Below are 22401 nucleotides of genomic sequence, written 5' to 3' on the forward strand. Positions count from 1 at the left end.
CAAATATTGCTGTAAATGTGGTAAAAGGTGACGTTAAAAAATTCACAATACTTTTTTAAACATTGTTTGAAGCTAAATGTGGCAAAATGTTGATGTTACTTTCAGCGTGAGCCACTTTACAAACGGCACCCCATACTTGTACATTCAAAAGAACCACACAGCTTTGCCCTACAACTCTTACATCACCGTCGATTTAACCACGATCACACCTGATAATGATTACACAGGTAATATGGCTTCCTCTGTGAAGGAACATGATCGTGTGACACTGACAGTGAAATAGGCCTCGCTTGTTTTTTGTAAGGAAAATGACCTATCCTATGGTTTATAGAGCATAATGATGACTTTGTAGACATTTCATTCGTTTTATGGTTTTTTTTAATGGTCAACAAAAACAACTGAAACCTCTTAAATATGCCAAGTGTGCTAATAATTTTGGCCACCACTGTACATGTAGGCTTCCTAACCTTAACACTTCTAGCTAACGTTACCTTTGCCAACAACAAACCGAGTTATAATCGGTCAATGACGACACATAACTTACCATAAGCCAACTAACTATTATAAAATATAATAAAAAAATATAATATAATTCGACAACAAGAGTTGTATGTCACTAAAACGTGAAAACGATTTCTTCTTACCGTCAACAGCGCCACCAAAATCCCGCTTGTGGACAGAAATATATCACAGCCGCGGCGATAAGAACTACAATAGGAAATGTTAAAAAGCTTACGTCACTTCCTTTTCCTCACAGGAGTTTCCGTAGTGTAGTGGTTATCACGTTCGCCTCACACGCGAAAGGTCCCCGGTTCGAAACCGGGCGGAAACATTGTTTTCTAATTTTTTTCACATACATATATCCTGCTATAAGATGTTTATTAGTGTTGTGACATGAAGCAGTGACGTCTGTATTACTGTGCTGCACTGCATTCTTCTAACGGTGCTTTTGTGGGCACAGGAATATCACTGTGTTGATTTAAAACATCCTTGCCACAAACGTGCCACTAAATAAACATGTCAAACATTGATCATTTAAAAACATTTTGAATTAATTTATCTAAAAATATAGATTAGACATCTGATATTGATATCTAGCGCTGTGTACATATGTAGACTACACACACACACACACACACAGCCCAGAATTCACAGCTTTGTTTCCACCGGGATATTTTGGATGGAGGATCTCTCTGATTAATGACCTGTCTTGTAGCAGATGTTTAATTAGCGTCGGAAAGTCCTTACCCGATGTTTTCCTGTCAGAAACATATGGCACCGTACAAAAAAAGGCTTGTGTCATACTCGTTTCCTCATGTGAACACGGTTGCCAGACTACATTATAACATTGTCAGCATGTTTAGAGCGGGAGAATGATCCCAACAGGAAGCACCACATATATCCTATTTTAGAGGCAATCAGAAAATGCGCTGCTCGTTTTTTATATATTCTACTGGCTTTAAAGAAGACATAATCATACATTATTAATCTCTCACTATTCTATTAATGTCAGCATACAAGTGTTTAGACAAAACAATTTGCATCAGCTCAGAAACTGCACAGACCGTTATTTTGATCTTGACCAAAATCAAAATGGTGGGCCGACCTACCGACCAACATTGCCATCTCTCAGCCCACTTGCCAGGGCAAAAAAAAAGATTATGTCCCAGCAGTTGTGTCAACAGTAGACGCAGCAGTCTGTAGTTATAGTGGAGACAAAGACATTTAACATCAGTAGCACCTGTAGTAGTAGTCGTGGTACTTTATTATCCTGGGTCTCAGGGAGGCATTTCAGTTTCCTGCAAGAACCTAAATTCTGTTAAGAGGCTTTTCCAAGGAAAAATGCTGAGAGAAACACTTTCCTGGCATTTCAAATCCCAAACTGTAGATTAGCAATGATTAGCCTGCCATTTGTAAGAGAGCCGCCAGCAGCCTGGTGCTAACATGTCATTTTCATGGGCAGAGGCTTTATGTGGGCAGAACCATTAAAGCGTGGCATTAGAGTGTCCTGAGGGATCAGCTTTGCTCCACTGATTTCTCATTCACATGAGAGCTGAGGGCAGGCGACACAGACACTGGTTGGTTCGCTACGTCTGATGTGCTCCACTCTCAACTGCCTGGCATGGAGGCACTTACCGGGCTTCACTGACAAATTACACAGGAGCATGTCGCCCCCCGCCATCTACCTAAAGTCACGGCTGCACACTGAGAGCTGCTCCAGAGGCTCAGAAATAAAGTGACAAACATTCTGATTGGAGCTGATTGAAATGTCTACGTGTTAGCGGGGTGTTATAACCGAGCATGCTTTGGGCGGGTTATTTTAACTCTTGAACCTTTCCTTCTTTTTTAGTTTAGTTCATTGAAATACTTGCATTAAATGTCTGAAAGTCCAGATCTCAGTCCTCAGTCCAATCAACTGATGGAGCAGCTGACTGATGAAGGGAGGCAGCTAATAGATCACATGATTCCTTTCCATGCAACCAATTGGTGAATCTCATTCAGGGCGCCCTATGTAAACTGCTCTGGCCTGCCTACTGTTGCTGCTTCCTCTGCAAGCTGCTTTGCAACCTGCCTCCACCCCAGCTCCTCCTTTTCATGCTGTGTCTGACATATCAGTGTCATTTCTGTTTGTCATTGATGCTGCTCTGTTCTGTTCCCTGCCTTAGGCTTTCCATGTAGGCGCATGGAAGGGCAGGGAGGTGTGCTCACTCTGCCTCAGGCTTTCCCACACTACCTCACCTCACAGTGTCACATGTTGTTCATGTGTTCCTGTTTACCAGCATAGAATTGACAACACTGTTTCTTCTTGTACTTCATAGCATCTGGAAAATCAATACGAAAATATATTCTGGAATGTGATGCAACTCAATTGCAACAAAAGTACTTGGGTAGTGTTTTGGGTTAACAAAGTACGTAACGTGACCTAAGTATGCCACGTGGGTCGTGCTGGTATGTCACGTACCTGCATAAGGTACGTAACGCTATATTATAAAAATGTTGATTTTTGCTTTTACGTATATCAGCTAGCATTACCTTTAAACAACTTTTGGTTTCATACGTGGCACAAACAGCAGTCTCCTGGGGTGAAAGTCTTGCCCAACCTATGCAGAGTTTGTTGCGCTTTCGTCTGTCAAATGTTGCTGCAGAAGGGCTTACATTGGCGGCAGTTGAAACCCTGATGCGTCTCATAAAGATGCCAAAGGATGCCTTCAATGTCGGAGTCGCATGCCAACACTTTGTTGTGGCAATGTTAATGCGTTCCCAGACCTCAGCTTCTGTGAGTGCAATGTAAAGCCCCATTTCCACCAAACACTTTCAGTATGGTACCTCTGGGACCAACAGTAACCCTTCAGACATGGTACCTAGACCCTAGTGCTGCAAACAGTACCCTTAAATGTGGGCGGGGTTGTTGTCACTCACTGCTCCGTCCAGCACTCGCTGTATTTCCTCATCAGCGGTGACACAGATGGAAGTCTGCACCCGGTTTATCGTCCACAGAACGAGGCTGCACGCCGACATTTTCAAAACAAAATAAAACAGGCTGCAGTGAGAGTCTCTCTCCATGGGATATTTAAAAATAGCAGGTTTGTGCATTTAGTCTTTCTCAGGCAAGCTCAGGGGTTTAGTGTTGCTGGAGCACACAGGAGCGACGCTTTTTTTTCTCCGAGTGAGGATTAGAATATATGCAGTTCACATAACCTGGCTGAAATTAATATATATAAATGCCTAAAGATCAACTCATTACTAAAAGTGTATGTCATATAAAAACTAAAGTGATGGGTTCCATTGGTACCATCCACAACTTTTCACAGTGGAAACAGGAAAACAGTGTACCAAACTGAACTGAATCGTACTGCTCGGTGGAAACGGGGCTTTAGTTGTAGCAACTACACTGTGTTCCCAGACCTCAGCTTCTGTGAGAGCAACATTAGAGAACTTAAAAGCAATGATTGCTAAAACTATAAAACAAGACCCAAGTTGTAATACAGCAGAATTATACTTTAAAGTAAAGTTTGATTTACTCTGCTGCTGAATTCTTCTGCCTTGTACAAATGACTGTTCAATAACGTACTTGAGAGTCTGTGTCACTTTTTAAATCCTGAATGGTTTTTAATTGCACCATGTGGACTGAAATGTGACAATGTGACAAAGGAGCTGTGATTCAGAACCTCAGCACACCAATCATTTAGACCAGCTGGAGTAGCTTTCAGCAGCTTCTACTTCTGCCTCATCTTTTGTATTCTGCACACACTAATTACTTTGCCATTTACAAACAAATGTCACTTCGAAACTAGATTCTGTCTGTCATTGACTGGAATACCACATTCCTGCAACCGTGCAGACTTCTTTGAACGCTTCTAACCCATTCTTGGATGTTCATTTTCTTGGGCGGTGACAACACTGATTCACCAACAGTAAACACAAGTTTTAATTTGTCTCCAAAGAAATACAGGAAAGAACAGCTTTTGATCATAAGAAAATAAGAAAAGGACCCTACAGAGCAGAGTTACTGTACATAGACGCACTTTCTTCATATCGCAAACAGACACCGAACAGAGCCGTTATCAGGAAATGATCTGTCCATCATTGTGTTCTTGTTGCTTCAACATATCAGTGACATTATTAACCTGTACAAAAAATGTTAGTGATTAAAAACAGTAAGGATCGAACGAACATTTAGAGAAAATCTCATCAGAAAAACAGGAAGGTGGATGAACATAAAGGGATTGTCTTTAACAGTGGGGTGTCTGGTCATGCTCAGGGCATCTACCAGGGAAACAAAGCCACGTTCACATCAGCCACTTGTCCTTCTCCTTGTTAAAGTTCTCAGCCCACTGGCGCGTAAGCTCCAAGTAGTGCTCTGGCTTGTTGGGTTGGTAGTCAAGGTACAAACGGGTCACTGTTTTCTTAGGTACAGCCCTCTCTATCTGCGTGCCTTCATGCCATTGGTTAAAAGAAGTAATGGTGACGATTTCTGGTCTGACAGACAAAGCCGCCTGCAAAGATGTGTCGTAGTAACGTCCGTTAACCCTGTTCCTGGTGTTATGGTTGTTCCATGGCCGCACAGCTGTGTCCACATACCCCGGCCCAACACTGGGAATAAACAGCAGGTTGCTTGTGTCACAGAAGGCCTTGATGGCTTTCCAGTTCTGGTGGGAGGAGCCAAAGGAGAAGCCGTTGGAGGCAAAGTAGGTGTATATGCCATCAAAGCCACTAGCTAGGATGTCATGTTTGTGGCGCTCTTCCACAATGAGGGCGACGAAGACGCCGTCGTAAGGCGTGCCTCTGATGCTGTGGGAACCTTTAGTTGTCAGAAGCTCCGCCCAGGACTCTGGTGGTATCAGGTAGGAGTCATAGACATAAAACAGAGGCAGGACTTGCCCTGTGCTGGACCTGAATCTGTAGAAGGCGCCATGCTTTCCATACCTGAGAGAAACAAGAGATCAAGCTGTGACAATATGCATGGAAAAGCATTTTTACTAAGCATATCTACTATGTATAGGTAGAGTTTTTGTGATTACAATGGTTGCAGTGGGCATCACTGTCCACATTTTGGTAAACGCCACTGGGGGGAAATGTTCAAATTCTGTACATAGTGGCTTCAGTTTGCCTCTGTTCACTGTTTCACCACCACTAGGGGGGGCCAGAGTCAGAAAGTTAGCCATGTTCAAATCCCACACACAAGGGCTTTAATGCTACTTGGGGAGAGAACTACAAGTAAGTTAGTAGTCGGGAAACTGAAGATTTTCTTCCTTTATAGTATATGAGTTGTCATCTGAAGGTGGAAGGGATGGTGGATGGCATGTCACCAAGGCGAGATACCTGCCAAGCTGCAGACAATGGTTCAAGACCAACAAACAACTAAACCAGTTGTTCTTTAGCAAGCTATCGCTGCATTGCTAGCACCTTTTCAGCTAACAAATGTGAGTGTTTTTTAGCAACCTGTTGCTGTGTGTACAATGGGGATAGTGCCCCAAATTGCAGTTTACAGAGACATCACTGTAGCCCCTTTTACACTGCCAGATTTTCTGCGAATGTTGGGCCGTTTTGCCGGCAAGCTCCGAGCGTTTAGACACACAGAGCCGTTGATCCGAGGTGCCCAATTTTCCGCCTCGTAGGGTAGACATATTGGCGGAACCCTTTTAGTTTAAACAGACAGAGGCGGCCTTCTGCAACGGGAGGGGCTGTTGAAGACTTGTGGGAGGGGCTGTTGATGACGCCGCACGTGCGAGCCACTGGCGGTGGATAAACAGGTAACAGCTGATAGCAGGAATTAGTGAGCAGCTAGTAGCAAGAGGGAAACACAAACCTGACAGACACTGTAAAGATGAGCAACTGGGGAGACAAGGAATTGCGCGACGTCGTTGCCCTCGCAAACGAAGAGGCCATTAACCGTCAAATGACGGGAACAGTGAAGAACGGGCCGACTTACGAGAGAATCGCCGAAGGACTGACCAGCCGCGGCTTCCCTCCCACCTCACTGTTTACATCACACGCTGAGCTACACGTTTTGTTACTTGCTCACGCCCCCCATTGCCCCGAAAAAGGCGCATTCTGTATAAACCAAAGTAGGTAGGCGGCATTTTGCTGCACTCCCCGATTTTGTTTTTATACTGCCAATGCTGAAAAAAGACTGATTGGGCTTTCCTGCAAATTTGCACAATTCCTATTTAAAAAGGGCTAGTGTTTCCAGTGGGGATTGTGGCACTAACAAAAAAGGGCTAGTGTTTCCAGTGGGGATTGTGGCACTAACACAGCTTCGTCCGTAGACACAGAGCAACATAAGCATGCATTTGAAGTTGTGTTTCTGGTGACGTGACAAACGGTTTCTCTCTCTTTAGGGCTTTGGTTTGATTTTGTAACTACTGCTACTGTAGCTCACCTAGCACCACTGAGCTAACTAAGGCTACAGCTCAGCCGAGAGGGACATCATTACTTTTTTGTGCGTAGTGATATGGTTTGCAGGTGTAGTTTGGTAGAAAGAAACCTACATGAAACTGCTCACAACAAGGTCTGTGGATTATCTTGAGTAACCAGGTCATGATTTCTGGATAGAGACTTTGCTGTTGAGTTTTTCAAATGTATTTTTTGGCGCTTCGAGCACCACAAGCTGAGTGCCATCTAGTTCCATTATATTGGAGAGAAGACAGACATCTCTACAGCTGATTTCTCCAACACTCTGCAACTAACACCAAAACTATCTGGATTGATTTTTGATTTTGGGGTGAGCTACCCCTTTAAGCTAATGAGCTACATGTGAAAGGCTAGACATAAAGTCAAACTGTCATGTGCCTCAGTGTGACCCACTGTCAGTGGGTTAGCCAGGCTAAAGGCCAAGGCAACCGATCCTGTTAGCAGTGGTTTTGTTTCATTGCAAATACACCTCATGTTTCAAATGTAATGATGCTACATGTAGCGCCTTTAATACAGCTTAGATTTCACAGGTTGTGTCAGACATTCAGAAAATATTTATGCATCTCTTTTTCTGTCTTTCCATTTTTGTTTCATTTTATACAGATGGTCGGCTCAGTGGGTTTCTGAAAATGTTGGCAGCAACAAAAAGTCCAGAAATCGGATTTGACTCGAGGCTCTTGAGGCTGAGCTTTGATTTTACTCCAGTCTGGTATCATTATAAACACGGCATCGCTGAGATGCCTTATTCTTGCTCCTCGCCACAGTGTGAGATCATGAGCTTCTTCTTTTATTAGACTGCTATTGAATATTGTATTAGACGAAACACTATCTGATTAGCCTCACAGCCTCTCCCCACGTCTCTCTATTAAAGCGAGCATATTTTACACATTGCTTCATTTATGGGAAAGGCTGAATATCATGAAATGTTATGAGACAGACAAAGAGTCAGGTTGTCTCTGGCACACATTCAGACTGGTCAAAGTCAGGAGAAAATCTACCTGCCGATCTGCTGCAGCAAGATCACAGGGGAGACATCTATATTTAAAAACCTGTTCCTCATCGTCTCTTATCAGGCTTCAGATACGAAAAGCAGAGCTCCACCCTTTCGAAGAGAAACAAATCTCGCACAGAAATAAAAACAACTCACTTGTCAATGATGTATTTGATGTTGTCATGCATGCTCTGGTCCGTCCGTCCCTTGTATGGCTGTATGTGAAAGGCCACCTGTGTAAAACACATTTGAACACAGACGTTAACAAAAACATCATCAAAACATAATTACACAAAACCCTGAAAAATAAGGGGTTATGCAGTGAATTTCAAACTGCGCATCCTGTGGTTCATTATTCCAGCCTATTATCCGTTTTGATGGAAAAACAACATTTAATTGGTCTGACCTCGCTTATTATTCGGTCATGCTGCCTGTGAATCACAGCCGTGATTGACATGTCACTCTGTGCCGACTCTGGAGTGTTTTAATGAGGAGCTGCTCTAATTAAAGTTGGGCTGGGTACTGTTTAAGAAATTACGATACCAGTACCAATACCAGTACCAGTACCAATACCCTTAAAGTGATACTGGTTCCAATTGACAAGCTGTTGGAATAACCATGGAGCCCACACTGTAACTAACTGCACATATTATCATATTTTTGGAAAAATGAACGTTCACGAACGAGCCGAGTCTTTGAACCGGCTCTTTGAAGTGAATGAGTGAGTGGCTGCACTGTCTTTCTCCCTCACAAACTAGTCTCTCTCAACTTGTTCCGGATCAAATAATCTGAAATTAATGGATACAGAGTATATTAAAGCAAAAAACAAAGAAATTAGGAACTGGCTCGTTCACTCTAAAGAGCCGGTTCACTCATTCACTTCAAAGAGCTGGTTCAAAGACTCGGCTCGTTCGCAAACGTCACATCACTAATTACAAAGCAAAAGCAGCATGTGTATACATTCAGTAGGCTATATCTTCAGTAGCTAGCTAGCTAACCCTACACTTTTCAGGGTTTGATATTGGTTTTGGAACAGGGAAGAAACGTATATCTTTTTCCAACCTCTCCAGGTAACGAGTATCATTAATACACGACGTGCCCCAGGCACAACATTTAGCTCCAAATCCACAAAACCAGCCTGAAAATGAAGGAAATCTGAAACGACTGCATTAGAGTCAATGGAGCACAGCTGTGTTGATGTCGGACCCTGGTCTGAGCCAGCCTGATGCTACGTTATGATTGGCCAGTCTGTGGCCAGGACTTAGTCAAGGGTCAGTTCAGTACTTCATTCAATGCCTTTTTTCCTACTTCATTCAATACCCATAATAATTTCAATGACCAGTTATGTTTAAAATCACCAGGCCAATCACAATACATTATCAGTTAGAGATGAACGTATGCTGCCACTGTTAGCTGGCTAATGTTGCCTGGCATGTGGTGACACTAAATAGATCTGTTTTTGAAACAAAAGAGTCATGTGGGAGACAATCCGGTGCCAGTAAAAGCTCCAAAGTGTGTGGTGAAGAAATGTGACCCTGAATACATTACATTTGAATTCATAAAGCAGGCAGTGATGCTGAGCCAAGAGCACAGTGTGTTGAATGTGGTGAAATCCTGTCAAATGAGGCGCTAAAACCATCGAAGCTCCAGAGACACTTAAACACAAAGCAGCCAGGACGTGTTCAGAGGCCAAAATAATATTTCCTAAGGAATGGACAGACTTAAGTCATCACATTCACAGCTGACAGTGACATAACACACTCAGAGTCCTCTTCATTTGTTCTCCTTTTTGTAATCATTTATTTGGGATGTCTTTTGGCCTCAGAGCAAGTTAACTTCTGAGGATCAAATCTGTCAAGAGCCTGCCAACTGACCTATCAGATCACTGGAATCATTCATGCTGTAGTACTGACTTTATAATAAAGTGACCAGTAATAAAGACCATCCAACCATCAACCGCTTATCCGGCAGGCTGAGCAAAGTATTCCAGACGTCCCTCTCCCCAGCAACGCTTTCCAGCTCCTCCTGGTGGACCCTGAGGTGTTTCCAGGCCAGATGAGATATGTAATCCCTCCAGCATGTTCTGGGTCTGCCCCGGAGCCTCCTACCAGTGGGACGTGCCCAGAACACCTCTAACTGGAGGCGCCAAGGAAGATCCTGATCAGATGCTCAAACCACCTCAACTGACCCCTTTCGACACAAAGGAGCAGCGGCTTTACTCCGAGCTCCCTCCGGATGTCCGAGCTCCTCCCCCTATCTCTAAGGCTGAGCCCAGCCACCCTACGGAGGAAACTAATTTTGGCCACTTGTATCCACGATCTCATTCTTTCGGTCACTACCCAGAGCTCATGACCATAGGTGAGGGTTGGGACGTATGGACCAGTAAATTGAAATCTTCGCCTTCTGGCTCAGCTCGGTCCAGGATCACTGCAGACGCTGCACCAAACTGCCGATCCATCTCATGCGCCGTTCTACCCTCACTCGTGAATAAGACCCAGAGATACTTGAACTTCCTCGCTTGGGGCAGTACCTCACTCCCAACCATTTTTCAAGCTGTTCCAGGTTTTCCATGGGTCCACTTTGGTTGATTGCTTGACACGGTAAATACACAATGATTACAGCAGCGTTTTCACAGAGCAAAGATTCCTTCATTCCTGACTCTGCAGCTCAGAATAGCAACTTTAAGATGACAACAGGAAATAAGAGCTTAAACCATCTGTTGTCTTTTGTCGGAAACATGATCAATACGCTATGGATAACCCTCCACATGATGTCATATACATTTCACCTTGTTCGATATCACTGTTCCCTACCCACTAAAGGCTAACAATTCATGTTACTATAAAAGGTTTGCACAGTGGATGCTACAGTATGTGACCTCATCATTTAAGGTACAAAGTGCTGAGTGAAGGTCATGTCACCATCAAGTCAAGTCTCAATTGAAACAGACACAGAATGAGAGAAGTTTTTACATTCCATGTGCTGTCTTGTAACAGGGTGTCACTGAGTATAAAAAAGTACGAGAGCACATTTAAAATTCAGATTCAGATTCAGATTCAGATTCAGAATACTTTATTAATCCCGGGGGGGAAATTGTTTAAATCCCGGGGGGGAAAAAGCAGTGTGCTGGTGCTTTTGTGCTGATAATTGTTGGCCAGCACCTACAAAGAAGTTATGTATGTGTGTGTGTGTGTGTGTGCCTCTTGATGATTGACAGAGGAAATGTCTGAAAAGCTTTAATAGCCTCTCTGCAGTGACTTCTATTCTATTTATATACAGAGGGTACCTGCAGTGAAAAAGAAAACCTCTCTATGCTTTTATGAAACATTTTTCTTGCTGCTCAGTGGTGTGTGAGCACTGCAGGACTGACTCATTTGACCTTTTATTGGGAACTGTTCCCCTTTAGATGAGTATTACTGAAGGATTAAGGCTGTGTTTCAGCCCTGAGGTCTAATGTCAGCATGACGGTAAACACTGAAAACACTGCAGAGCTCATTAAACATTTCTCTACAGCACAACTCGTGGTCAAAAACGCTGAACCCAGTTGGCAGAAGAGAATGTTGGCATTGTATAATCCTACAAACCATGGATACGTTGCAGTTGTATGTTTTATACGGGTCATATCAACATTTCTAAAGTGACAAAGAACATGGTGGAGGGGACGGTAGATGGTCTGACACCAAGGTGAGATGTCTGACAAGCTGCAGACCACTGTTCCAGACCAACAAATGACAAAACCGGTTGTGTTTTAGTGAGTCGTTGCTGTGGGGTTTCCAGCGGGGATAGCAGCTTTTTAGCCAAATGTGGTTCACAGGATAGTGCCACAAAAAAAAAAAGCTTTTTCCTAAGGCATCACTGTGTTTCCAGCCAAATGTGGGTGTTTTTTAGGGGCCCGTCACTGTGTTTCCACCTGGGATAGTGACACAAAAAGCGGTTGTTTTATACCAAGAAATTGCTGTGTTTCCTGTCAGGAGAGTGTTGTTTTATTTCAAGACATTGCTGCTTTTCCTGCCAGGACAGTAGCAAAACAAGCGGTTGTCTTTTACAGAGACATCACTGTGTTTCCAGCAGCTTTTAAGTCAAAACATGGGTGTTTTTTAGTGGCCCATCACTATTTTTCAACTAGGGACAGTGCCACAAAAAGCACTTGTTTTATACCCAGAGATCTCTGCATTTTCTGTGAGGATAGTGCCACCAAAACTGGTTGTTTTTTACTATGTTTCAAGCTGGGATAGTGCTACAAAAAACAGTTGCTTTCTACCAAGACATTGCTGCATTTCCTTCTAGAATGGAAACACAAAAAGTGGTTATTTTTTACTGAGACATTGCTGTATTTCCAGCAACTTCTTAGCCACATGTAGATGTTTTTTAGCGATCCCTCACTGTGTTCCCAGCCAGGATAGTGCCACAAAAAGCGGTTGGTTTTTTTTTAACCAAAATGTCACTATGTTTCCATTGGGGATAGTGTTACTAGAAGCAGTTGCTTTTTACTAAGACATTTTTTTTAATCAAATGTGGGTGTTTTCTAGCACTGTGTTTCCGTTGGGTATAGTGCCATGAAAAGTGGTTGTATCATACCAAGACACTGCTGTTTTTTCAGCGGCTTTTTAGCTGAGCATGGGTGTTTTTTAGCAACCTGTTGCTGTGTTTCCACCGGGGATAATGCAATTAAATGTGGTTGTTTTATACTGAGAAATTGTTGTGTTTCCAGCAGCTTCTTGGCCAAACATGGGTGATTTTTGGCGACCTGCTGCTGTGTTTCCAGCCGTGATAGAGCCAGCAAAAGGGGAACTGCCCATTGGTCTGACATCCCATTGTTTTCCGAAATCATCATGATGCCCTGTGGTTAAGGTCTGGTTAGGTTTAGTCACAAAAACCACTTGGTTAGGGTTAGGAAAAGATCATGGTGTGGGTTAAAATGAAAAAGAAAGTGACAAACACATAAGCTGTGAGCCTGCTTCGCTTCAAGCCTTTCCCAGCTGACCCAGAGCCGGTCGCGGCGCACCATCAAGGTAGAAATACGCCCGCCAGGAGCCGTTCAGCACCACGGACCGTCGGACAAATGGGATGTCGGACCAATGACATGGACCCATCAAAAGTGGGTATTTTAAGCCAACACATGATTTCTTCTTAACCATAACCAAGTGGTTTTTAACCACACATTTACCACAGTGCTGATGAAACAAATGTAATGTATCCATGATTTGCAGGAATGTACAATACCAGCATTTATTCGTGAGATTGGGTTAAAACTGTATTCATACAGATCGACTGCATGTGCTCAGATATAACTACACTCGTGTTTTCCTGACAAATGGTACAAAAATAATTCCCCGCTGGAGAGGCATGCTGGTCTGACAGCCATCAGTCATCAAAGACAAAGGCAGGCAGGCTAACTGTGTCCTTTTCCTCTGGTATAAAGATAGGAGGAGACAGAATGGCAGACAGAAGCTAACTTTAGCCTGCAGGATGCTGAGGATTTCTTGAAAATGGAGCTGAGAGGGAGGAAGAGGAGGAGAGAACAAGAGAAGCAGATGCTCACCATCCCCACAGGCTTGTCCCGTATTGTCGTCTCATCTGTCAGCACACTCAGGTGAAACAGGATGGTATCTATTCCACTGACCCAAGCGTCTCAGAAACCCTTTTTAGCTTCCTCTCAGTGATGCTTCAAACTTAAAAGCATATGTGCACAGACGTTTTTAGATTTGTATGTGATCCAGAGGGATTTTAGTGCATATGCAGCAGAGATTTTTTTTAGAAGGACTAAATTAAAAAATCCCCCATACTGGAGGTATGAGTATGATTTGACAGAGAACACTGTATCATTTTTTTTGGCAGGAGCTGAGAGCTGTGTGATTGATGCCCTCTGTCATTCAGGAAAAACTATGGCAGTCTTGTTTGCTTCAGTCACAAAGGGGGGAAAAAAGGATCTACTGCAGCTCAGCGGCAAACAGTAAAGCATTGACAGAGCTGTCGAGCCACAAACACTGAGCGCTCAACGCCCACTCCATCTTTCAAAAGAGGCTGCAAGGTCTTCCTAAACAGTTTCCATGGTAACGCGGTGGTGTTTGGCGCCCGGGCTCGGGCTTGTCAGCTGTCTCGACTGGTTGGAAATCATGAAAGGCCAGCGAGGTAAGACGCTCCTCAATCTGTTCCTGTTTGGCTGAATAAACCGCGGACGGATGAAAAGTGCTTTGTTTGCTCAGATCCCCTCATGCTGTGTGGCGCCGACAGACTCTCGTATTTACATCCCGAGCCTCAGGTGTGTAGACGTCGCCGCAACCAACACGCCTCCCGAACAGTTCTCAACAATGTTTGGCTTTTCTTCAGATGATGACAAACACTAACCTGGAGCGATGTTACATCATCACGTTGGTGTTTGCTACATTAAATCAGCTAATTATGTAAACTGAGATGATAGATTCAAAAGTGCAGAATGCAAAACACCATCATGAAGGGAAAACGAGTCTGTGCGAGGCAACAGAAAGTGTTCCCAGAGTGATCTGAAATGATATACGATGTGTCCTGAACTGCCCATAACACATCCATACCTCCATCTAATCTGTGATGTTGATGTTGGTTCAATAAATTCATACTCTTTGTAATGACAGGAACGTTTTCTCATTATAACTATAAGTTGTCATAACGTGTGTTTATAATCACAGCGAGATGCTTTAAAGAGTTACCATACGCTGCCCTTCAGCCTCCTACACACTTTCAAAACATCACTGTGGGGGTGTGGAGGGAGCGGCGCAAAATGGTTGCTGTGTGAGGTGTATGGAGTCAGGAACTAATAATTACAGTTTGATATGAAAATGTGGCATTTGCACTGACTGCCTCTACATGCTTGGTATCAATTTATGTTTTCAAACTAGGAGAGGATATAACTCCAGTTTCAATTGACAGAATTCCTCACCTATATCATGTTTAATCTCTTTAAAGCTGCGTTCAAGATTTTGTTTTAGGCCACACATTTGAAAAATTGGTTTACACATCCAGCAGAGTCAGAGCAACATTAGTAATCATGTCATCGAATCATGTTTCTGGTCACCTGATGAAAGTACGCAGTGACCGAGGCCACTGGCACCACCCGTGTCATTTTAGCTATTTGGAAAGGGGCTAAATATTGCTTCAGAGCTGGGTTAAATTTTGGTGAGGGAACAACTGGCATGGCCATTTTCAAAGAGGTCCTTAAAACTCTCACCTCAAAGTATCTGAATAAAAATGGTCTCTATGAGTACCCATGAGTCTCCCCTATACTTTTTTAAATATTAATTTTATTGATGATAATGTATGTCAACATGAACATACAAACCCCAACAAAAATCTCGACCCAAAACAAACACACACACGGAAGAGGGATCTTGACGTCTAAATTCAACATAGTCAGGAGTTAATTACACAGAAGCACACAGCAATACATATCATCCATGTATGATTATCAGACACATTACGGAAGAGAGTACGCAGGAACAAGACAACCATAAAGGATAAAGGGAAAACATCCAGTTAATATGTACAGTATATCCAGATGCGGTCGAGTCTTCCCCTAAATTTGCGAAGGCTTGTTCCCAGGAAATGTTTTGCTTCTTACAATAAATGTACATGGACAACCAGTTGATTTAAAGAACAAAAAAACGCCTAATACTTGACACCCAAAGATTTTCAGTGGCCCCATCAGGCCACCCCTATGTAAAATTTCTTGGGGCGCCACTGGATGTAGGTCTGATTTAAACTCTTTTAGCTCTGTTTTGGTCTCCACTCTTGAGAAAAAATATCTGCTCAGCTGCTAAATGCTCCGTTACGTTCAACAGCTAGTTGCTAACATCATCTTTTTGCCTTCGGTGTTGGGCAGGTAGTGTACAGTGAGTGTATCAGGTACGATGTGATTTTACCAAGTGGATCAACATCCCACATTGCGTTCCTGGACCAACATTACAATCAACCAATCACAGCTCTCTGACATCATCAGTGTGCTTCACCTGCGTTTTTTTCAAAATTCCTTTGAGCGTCTTCTGAGCTAGTTTTCCAAATGAAGTTAGTACAATTAAACAAAATCCTTATACGCCACTGTGGGACTAGCGAGTTAGCTTGTTGGCTATGCTAACGAGTGAACTTGCCAATAGGCTAAAATTTTAGCAAGTTAGCTTGCGAAGTAGGTAGGCTATGCTAACGTGTAAGCTTGCCAATAGGTTAGATTATTGTTAACTAACACAGATTAAGGATAAAATTTTCACTTGCAAATACCTGCTATTGACACATTTTCACAGCCTACCAACATAGCAAGCTAACTTGCTAACCCTGCAGCAGCTCATAAGGATTTTGTTCAGTGTTAACGTGGATTTTGTTCAATTGTAATACCTTCAGTTTGGGAAACTAGCTCAGAAGAAGCACAAAGGAATTTTAAAGAAGCACAGGAGCATGTCCCACTTGGCAAAATCACGTCATGCAGTGTATCAGAGTGCTTTTTCGGTGCAAACAGCTGCATGTTGCAGCTTAAACTGAACGAAGCTGAACCAATACAGTAATTTGTGGACCTGAAAATAAATCAATGAGCCGACAGACACTTGGAAATGCAGAGTTGAGTGAGTTAAGTATATAAAAAAGTATATAATTCTCAGTGAGTTTGTCACTAAAAACATCACCTCTCAAGTCATTTGACTCACTGTTGATATAAAAGTAATGACTGGTGCAACTTTTTGCTTGATTGGTTCATTAAAATTTTCTCATCTGTGTCCTCACACAGCTGTTATTAAGAGAATGCATTACTCATTAAAACAAGCATCCTTGTTATAATAAGAGGTTTGTGTCATTAGCACATGACACTTTTCTGCTCTACTAAAGTTTTAATTTACATGTAATTAACATTTCACTGGACAAACAGGGTCAATCTATGTTTAATTAGTGAGGACAGAGCGCTGCAGGGGATTATAGATCAGCCTCTGTCCTTCTGTCTGTCACATGTGTCGGCCTCCACTGATATCTGCGACACCAGTGGTTTGCTTCAGAGGGAATCTGGCACAACGATCCCTCTTCACACGTCATTTTGCTTTAGAATATTGACAGAGAAACTCCTTCTGTGTCATGAGCATCATATCAAATGACACGCAGGGCACACACACACATGACATTTGCAAAGAAAGCGCACACACAGACACACACACATGACTGCTCACAAACACAGACTTCAGCCTGTATTTTGTCAGTGGCAGCTCTGGTGCACTGAAACACTGGAGCATTAGCCCTCAGGTCAGCTGTGCGATACACACTGTTGTGTAAGTCTGACTGAGACACACAGAGAGACCCAGTTCTCAGTCTAAGACTTCCATATAAGGAGCACGGGGGAAAGCTCTTCTGTCCTCTTAATGCTGAATCTACAGTCTGAGCTCAGTTTGTTTTGCCATTGCTGTCTCAAGCACCTTCAGCATCTTTTGGCTTTATTGTATCTGACCCCCTCAGTGCTGGAGTAGATACGACTTTGTGAGATGGACTGGTGCATTTAAAGAGACAATCTACCCTAAAGCTTTTAAAAACAGCGATTGGCTCAGCCAGTCTGAAAGCAGAACATTTTAATCTCTCTGCAACCTCTGTGTTACTGTAAATGTCAGGTTTTGAGGTCAGAGCTTTGAAACTGAAGATGCCACCGGGGCCCCGTGGGTAGGTAACCATTTCTTCACTGTCAGGAGCCTCAGAGGACCATAATGCAATGCAGCTGCAAGACATGCTGTGTTCTACATAAAGGGTGTGACGCACTTTTTCTCAAGTGGAAAGAATTTTAAGGGTCCGTCACACTATAGTCAGGTTCACAATGTCCTGATTGCATTTGTTTAAAAAACTTGGCTGGGTATAAAACTGTACATTTTTGGAAAGTTTCAAGTGTGACAAATCTCAAAACCAAGTCTCCATGACGGCCATCTTGGACTGTCAAAATGGCGACCACGCATAACTTGTTTTTAGCAGGATTCCACATTATAAATCAAATTGGCTTCCTTCAAATTTTGAGCCCAGGAAATAAACAGGACCATTTCCATCACACTGCACCTGCTTATAATGTCTTTATATCAGTATTATAATGTTATGCTGTATCTCTTTTTATGGTATTTCTTATTACTACCCTTGACTTAACGAGCTAGGTAGCGTTAGCTTAGCTGGCTTTAAAAGACTACAACAAAGATTAGCTGGCTGACGAGTATGAACCCCTGGTTAACATTAAGCCGAGCTAATGTTGGACACAATAGGTTATTTAGCGGTTGTCAGGTGAGAACTCATGAGCCAGTTAAGTTCATTGTTTGGCGAAGCTAACTCTGGAATAGTAAATGAGAGTGTGTTGTCATCAACAGCGAGGCGGCCATTTTGGAAGGATAGGTGTAATGTGTTCACACCAAACATACGAGTTTGAATGCGAGAATATTTTGTGTTGACTCGCTAATTGATTACTGAATTGATGAATGAACTTCCGCCAGTACGTCCTCGGTGACATATGTCCCCGGAGGATCTCAATGTTGATTGGCTATGTTGATTGGCGCTAACTGGTCGCTTAATTTTATCATTTTCAACTTTCGTGAATAAGTGCCTAACGCAAAATCGTGCTACTTAGCCTACTTCATTTGCGCTGCTTAATTAATGTATATTGCATATTTCGCATCACATCCATTGCACCACTGGGCAGCAATACTCGTCTAATCGCATCTTTACAGTAGCCATGTTTCCATCAGCCTGTTTAGATGCGCATCTAGAAGTATCGCATCGTTAAATTATGATGGAAACGCAAAAATTCGAATTAAAATCCCCTGATTCGCACAAACTAAAATACCTAAATAGCACCTCTCTCCATGGTGATATCCACACTCCGGGTCGGGAAGGCGGTAATGCATTTACAAGCTGGTTGCCAACTGCCAGAAAACGTAGAAGAAGAATAATGTGAGACTTGTTTTGTTTCCGGTTCTGTGGAAAAATCGCGCAAGTTCGTAGTTTTCACCAAAGTCCGTACATTTAATGGAAACACACAGGATTCGTATTTCTTTTAATGTGCATTTCCCAATGATTTGAATCAGTTTTGGATGGAAACATAGCTATTGACTTTATGTGCGACTTGCGCAAATTGTTTTATACGTGCCTGGTGTGAACACAACATAATGTAAGTGTCCAAAAGAACTGCTGATCTGACACAAAACACTTCTCAGTACATAAGATTTAAAACACCAAATGTAGTATATATAGTATAACAGACATAACTGAGGGCTAATGTTATGTAGTTCTTTTTAATAGTAGATTAATTAGGCATGATGAGCCTTTTTGTTTGCACTCAGTTAGTATAACATTATCAAGCTCATGTTTCTCTAGCTCTGTATTCACCCGTTTGTAAATTGGACTTGAGCCTCGCCCTCCAAAGATTTAACTAACTTCAATTTTGTAATATTTCACTCACTTTTGCCTCTGTCGAGAGCTTCTCTTTATATGGGCATTTGTCTGTTACATGTACTTTGATATTTCAGATGATGACAGATGATTAGACCGGCAGCACAGTTGCACCATCCACTTTTACATAACCTTGATCTGCTGGAGTATAAAGTGCTCCACAAAACACACACGGATTACAGACAGTAATGAAACAGGGGTCAATAGATGGAGCCCCAAAATCCTGAAAAATAATATGTTTTAAGTCTTATATGCACAATATAATTTCCACACACATAAAAACAAACAGATATGCTGCTCTCAGCTTTAACATTTACGTCATTCATTCAGTAAATCGTCAGAAAGGAAAAAACATACCGGTTGTCTCACCAGTTACCTTGATGCTGTGCCTGTGGGCGGCGTCCATGACAGCGGGAACCAGGTCCTCGGTGGGCTCCCCGTGGTCGTCCGCCACCCCGGGAGGATACCAGGACAACACCAGCACCCCTGCAACACCGCAGCATAGGAAAGAAGGCTGCTCTGAGTACAGTCTGGCATGAAGTTTGAATGTAATGACAGCTAATGTTTTTTTATTGGAGGACTGCGGTACATGCAGGAAGTTTGCGTTAAAAAGTAAATTACGTCCTCACATTCCTTGGAAGTCACTCTGACATCACATCGCAATGCTAAACAACAGTGCTGACAGAGCTAACAGGGTTAACTGGGGGGAACCAGAGGGTCGGCGCTTCACTTCTATAACAACACCGTGTGAGTGCAGTGCAGAGTGACGGCGATGAGCTAGCCAGTGGCCTACACACATGCACTAACACGCACATGCAGCTGGACTGGCTGACCCCAACAAACCACAGAGAAGCTCGGATTACAACACACACAGGTAGCGTGACTTTATTCTCATCTCAGGATGCCATTACTCCAGCTGAGTTATGAGTTGTCTGCACACAGTTCTCAACATGGAGGTGGCTGGCAGCTAGCAGGTGATGGTGCTAACTCCATAAGCAGTGCTAATCGACAGCAACGGCAAGAGCTAACAGTGTTGGGGGAACCAGAGGGTGGGTGTTATCTGTCGCAATGATGTCGCCCTGATGTTAGCAGTTAGGGGACCGCAGTGCAAAGTGGCAGCGATGGGCTAGCCAGTGGGATACACACATGCAGGTGTAGCCAGATGAGCTCACCACAACAAACCACAGAGGAGCTCAGATTAGAGCACGCACAGAGGCAGCATGACTTTATTCTCTGCTATCGGTTTGCTGCGATATTCATGCTCTGAATGTTGCATGCAGAACTTTTAAAATTCAAGATGAAGGTTTTCTGGTTCTGCTTTTGTCTGAGGACCTGGGGGAACTTTATTTATGCTATTTAAGATATGGGGGTGGGAGCGTTGGGGGACTTGCTACGGCCCTGGAGGAGTGTCAGCACTGTTGCATACCATAACAAGGGAAACATATAGAGCCTAGAGTTACCTGCTGCAGCCGCCTCTATCTGGGCCATGTGTGACTCCAGCACCGTCGGGTCCCTGGAGCTGTAGGGTCCCAGATCAGGGTAAAAACTTGAGGCAATATCATCCGGAGGTGTGTGCCTTCCTTGGGCATGACTGGCTGCGATCTTTGGGTCCCAGTGTGGCACCAGCACATGATCCCAGTGGATGTACTTGTTGTCCATGCTGGGAGAGCCGTACCACAGGTAGTAGAAGATGTGCACATCATAAAATATGCTGTAGTCTCGGTCCGATTTTGTGAAAACCACCTTGGTGTCACTGCTGCCCATGTGGAACTGGCCGGGCGACACCACCACGTCTTTGACATCCAGCCGCCTCCTGTCGGATCTGTCCCCGATGAAGTCCATGCCAGGGGCCAGATCCGAGAAGCCATCGCTGGGCTTGAGCGTCCTGAGCCCCATCATGGCCCCGAAAATGAAGAGCGTGAAGAGGAAGAGTGCCACCAGAGCTTTCCTGCGGAGCCGCGTCATTGTCGCTGTCCGTGGTGCTGCAGACAAACACAGTAACACGGGGTCCTCTCAGTGCCAGCTACAGCTCATCAATGCAGTCATCGTATTTCAGCATGAACTGGCGTCGAGCAGGTGAAATAAAAAGGCTTCAGTCACTGCAGCGGCTGGCGCATAATCGAGCCTGTTAAACGCACGACAACCAAAGCAATCTGATTTCACTTCCATCATCACGACCTGGAGGCATCCGCCACTATAATGCTTCAACAAATCGCCTCCTGTTCGCGCAGCAGTGATGAGCACGTCGGGTTTTATTTTTCTCCATCCTTTGCCCCTCCAGAGGAAAGTGAAAAATCGATGTCATCGCTCAACAGTTCCCTCATGTCTCTACTGAAGACACAAACCAGTCTGGGTCCCTCCGTGTTCCACCGTCTCATCTCCTCCTGTCATCCCATCTTCATCACAAAGGATCACACCTGCTTCTGATGGAGAGCTCTCTGTTGTGTCGCTAGAAGCTGCCCTGCATTACGGAAACACTGATTTTACTGGAGGTTCATGCTAGAATGGAGCATTTGTTTCTGTGGTGCGAGCAGGAGGGAGGTGGGATTAACCCCGATCGGAGAGACGGGTATGAGGGGTGGTTAGTGCCACAAGGAGCAGGAGGTGGAGCTTGGGTGGATCAGCTGGGATTCATCTCTTCTCTCTATGAATAATTTCTGTGTGGCCTATGATGGACTGGGGAGACTGACATGGCTAAATCATGTCAGTGTGGTATTGCTTCATTTTTAACATGGTTTCACTCCCAATACGGCGGCCTGGTCAGCGGCTCTATGCTTGCACTTGTATAACCACTCAAAGTACTGTTTACACTAGAAGTCACATTCAGCCGTTCACACACAGGTGGCAATTGTACAAGGTGCCACCTGCTGCACAGCTTTAATACACTCACATGCTGATGGAACAGCCATTGGAACAATATGGTGGTACTCCTGAATACTTTGACATGCAAACACGAGCCAGGGATTGAACTGCTCATCTACTGATTGGTGGACCACCCACACTACCTCCTGAGCCACCACCGGTACTGTCCTATCATCAGTTTGGGATATGTCAGTTTTCTCTCATTACAGGCTGCA

The 22401-nt window shown here is 43.7% G+C and overlaps 2 protein-coding genes and 1 non-coding gene across 3 annotated transcripts in view; 1 reads left to right on the forward strand and 2 right to left on the reverse strand.

The window, feature by feature from the left end:
- rpl15 (ribosomal protein L15) overlaps positions 1 to 22401 on the reverse strand; it is a 993591-nt gene that overhangs the window by 146376 nt on the left and 824814 nt on the right. The gene's annotated exons all lie outside the window — the stretch shown is intronic.
- On the forward strand, positions 760 to 832 carry trnav-cac (transfer RNA valine (anticodon CAC)). Its single transcript has one exon. It is a non-coding gene; the product is annotated as a tRNA-Val (tRNA).
- Positions 4406 to 21867, reverse strand: maneal (mannosidase endo-alpha like). The gene is made up of 4 exons (XM_050034635.1): positions 20785 to 21867; positions 19701 to 19810; positions 8063 to 8139; positions 4406 to 5427 (listed from the first exon to the last, which is right to left on the reverse strand). Exons 1-4 carry the CDS (start codon positions 21287 to 21289, stop codon positions 4791 to 4793), a joined length of 1329 nt encoding a protein of 442 aa, XP_049890592.1. The 5' UTR covers positions 21290 to 21867; the 3' UTR covers positions 4406 to 4790.

The sequence above is a fragment of the Epinephelus moara genome, chromosome 22, assembly GCF_006386435.1.
Source record: "Epinephelus moara isolate mb chromosome 22, YSFRI_EMoa_1.0, whole genome shotgun sequence".
Taxonomy (NCBI): Eukaryota; Metazoa; Chordata; class Actinopteri; order Perciformes; family Serranidae; genus Epinephelus; species Epinephelus moara.

Excerpts from the sequence above, each read along its gene's own strand:
- maneal (XM_050034635.1), bottom strand. The coding sequence starts at position 21,289 with ATGACGCGGCTCCGCAGGAAAGCTCTGGTGGCACTCTTCCTCTTCACG. Across the intron at positions 19,811-20,784 it reads GATAGAGGCGGCTGCAGCAG|GGGTGCTGGTGTTGTCCTGG; the intron begins GTAACTCTAGGC and ends GCGGTGTTGCAG. Across the intron at positions 8,140-19,700 it reads CCCACAGGCACAGCATCAAG|GTGGCCTTTCACATACAGCC; the intron begins GTAACTGGTGAG and ends TGTTTTACACAG.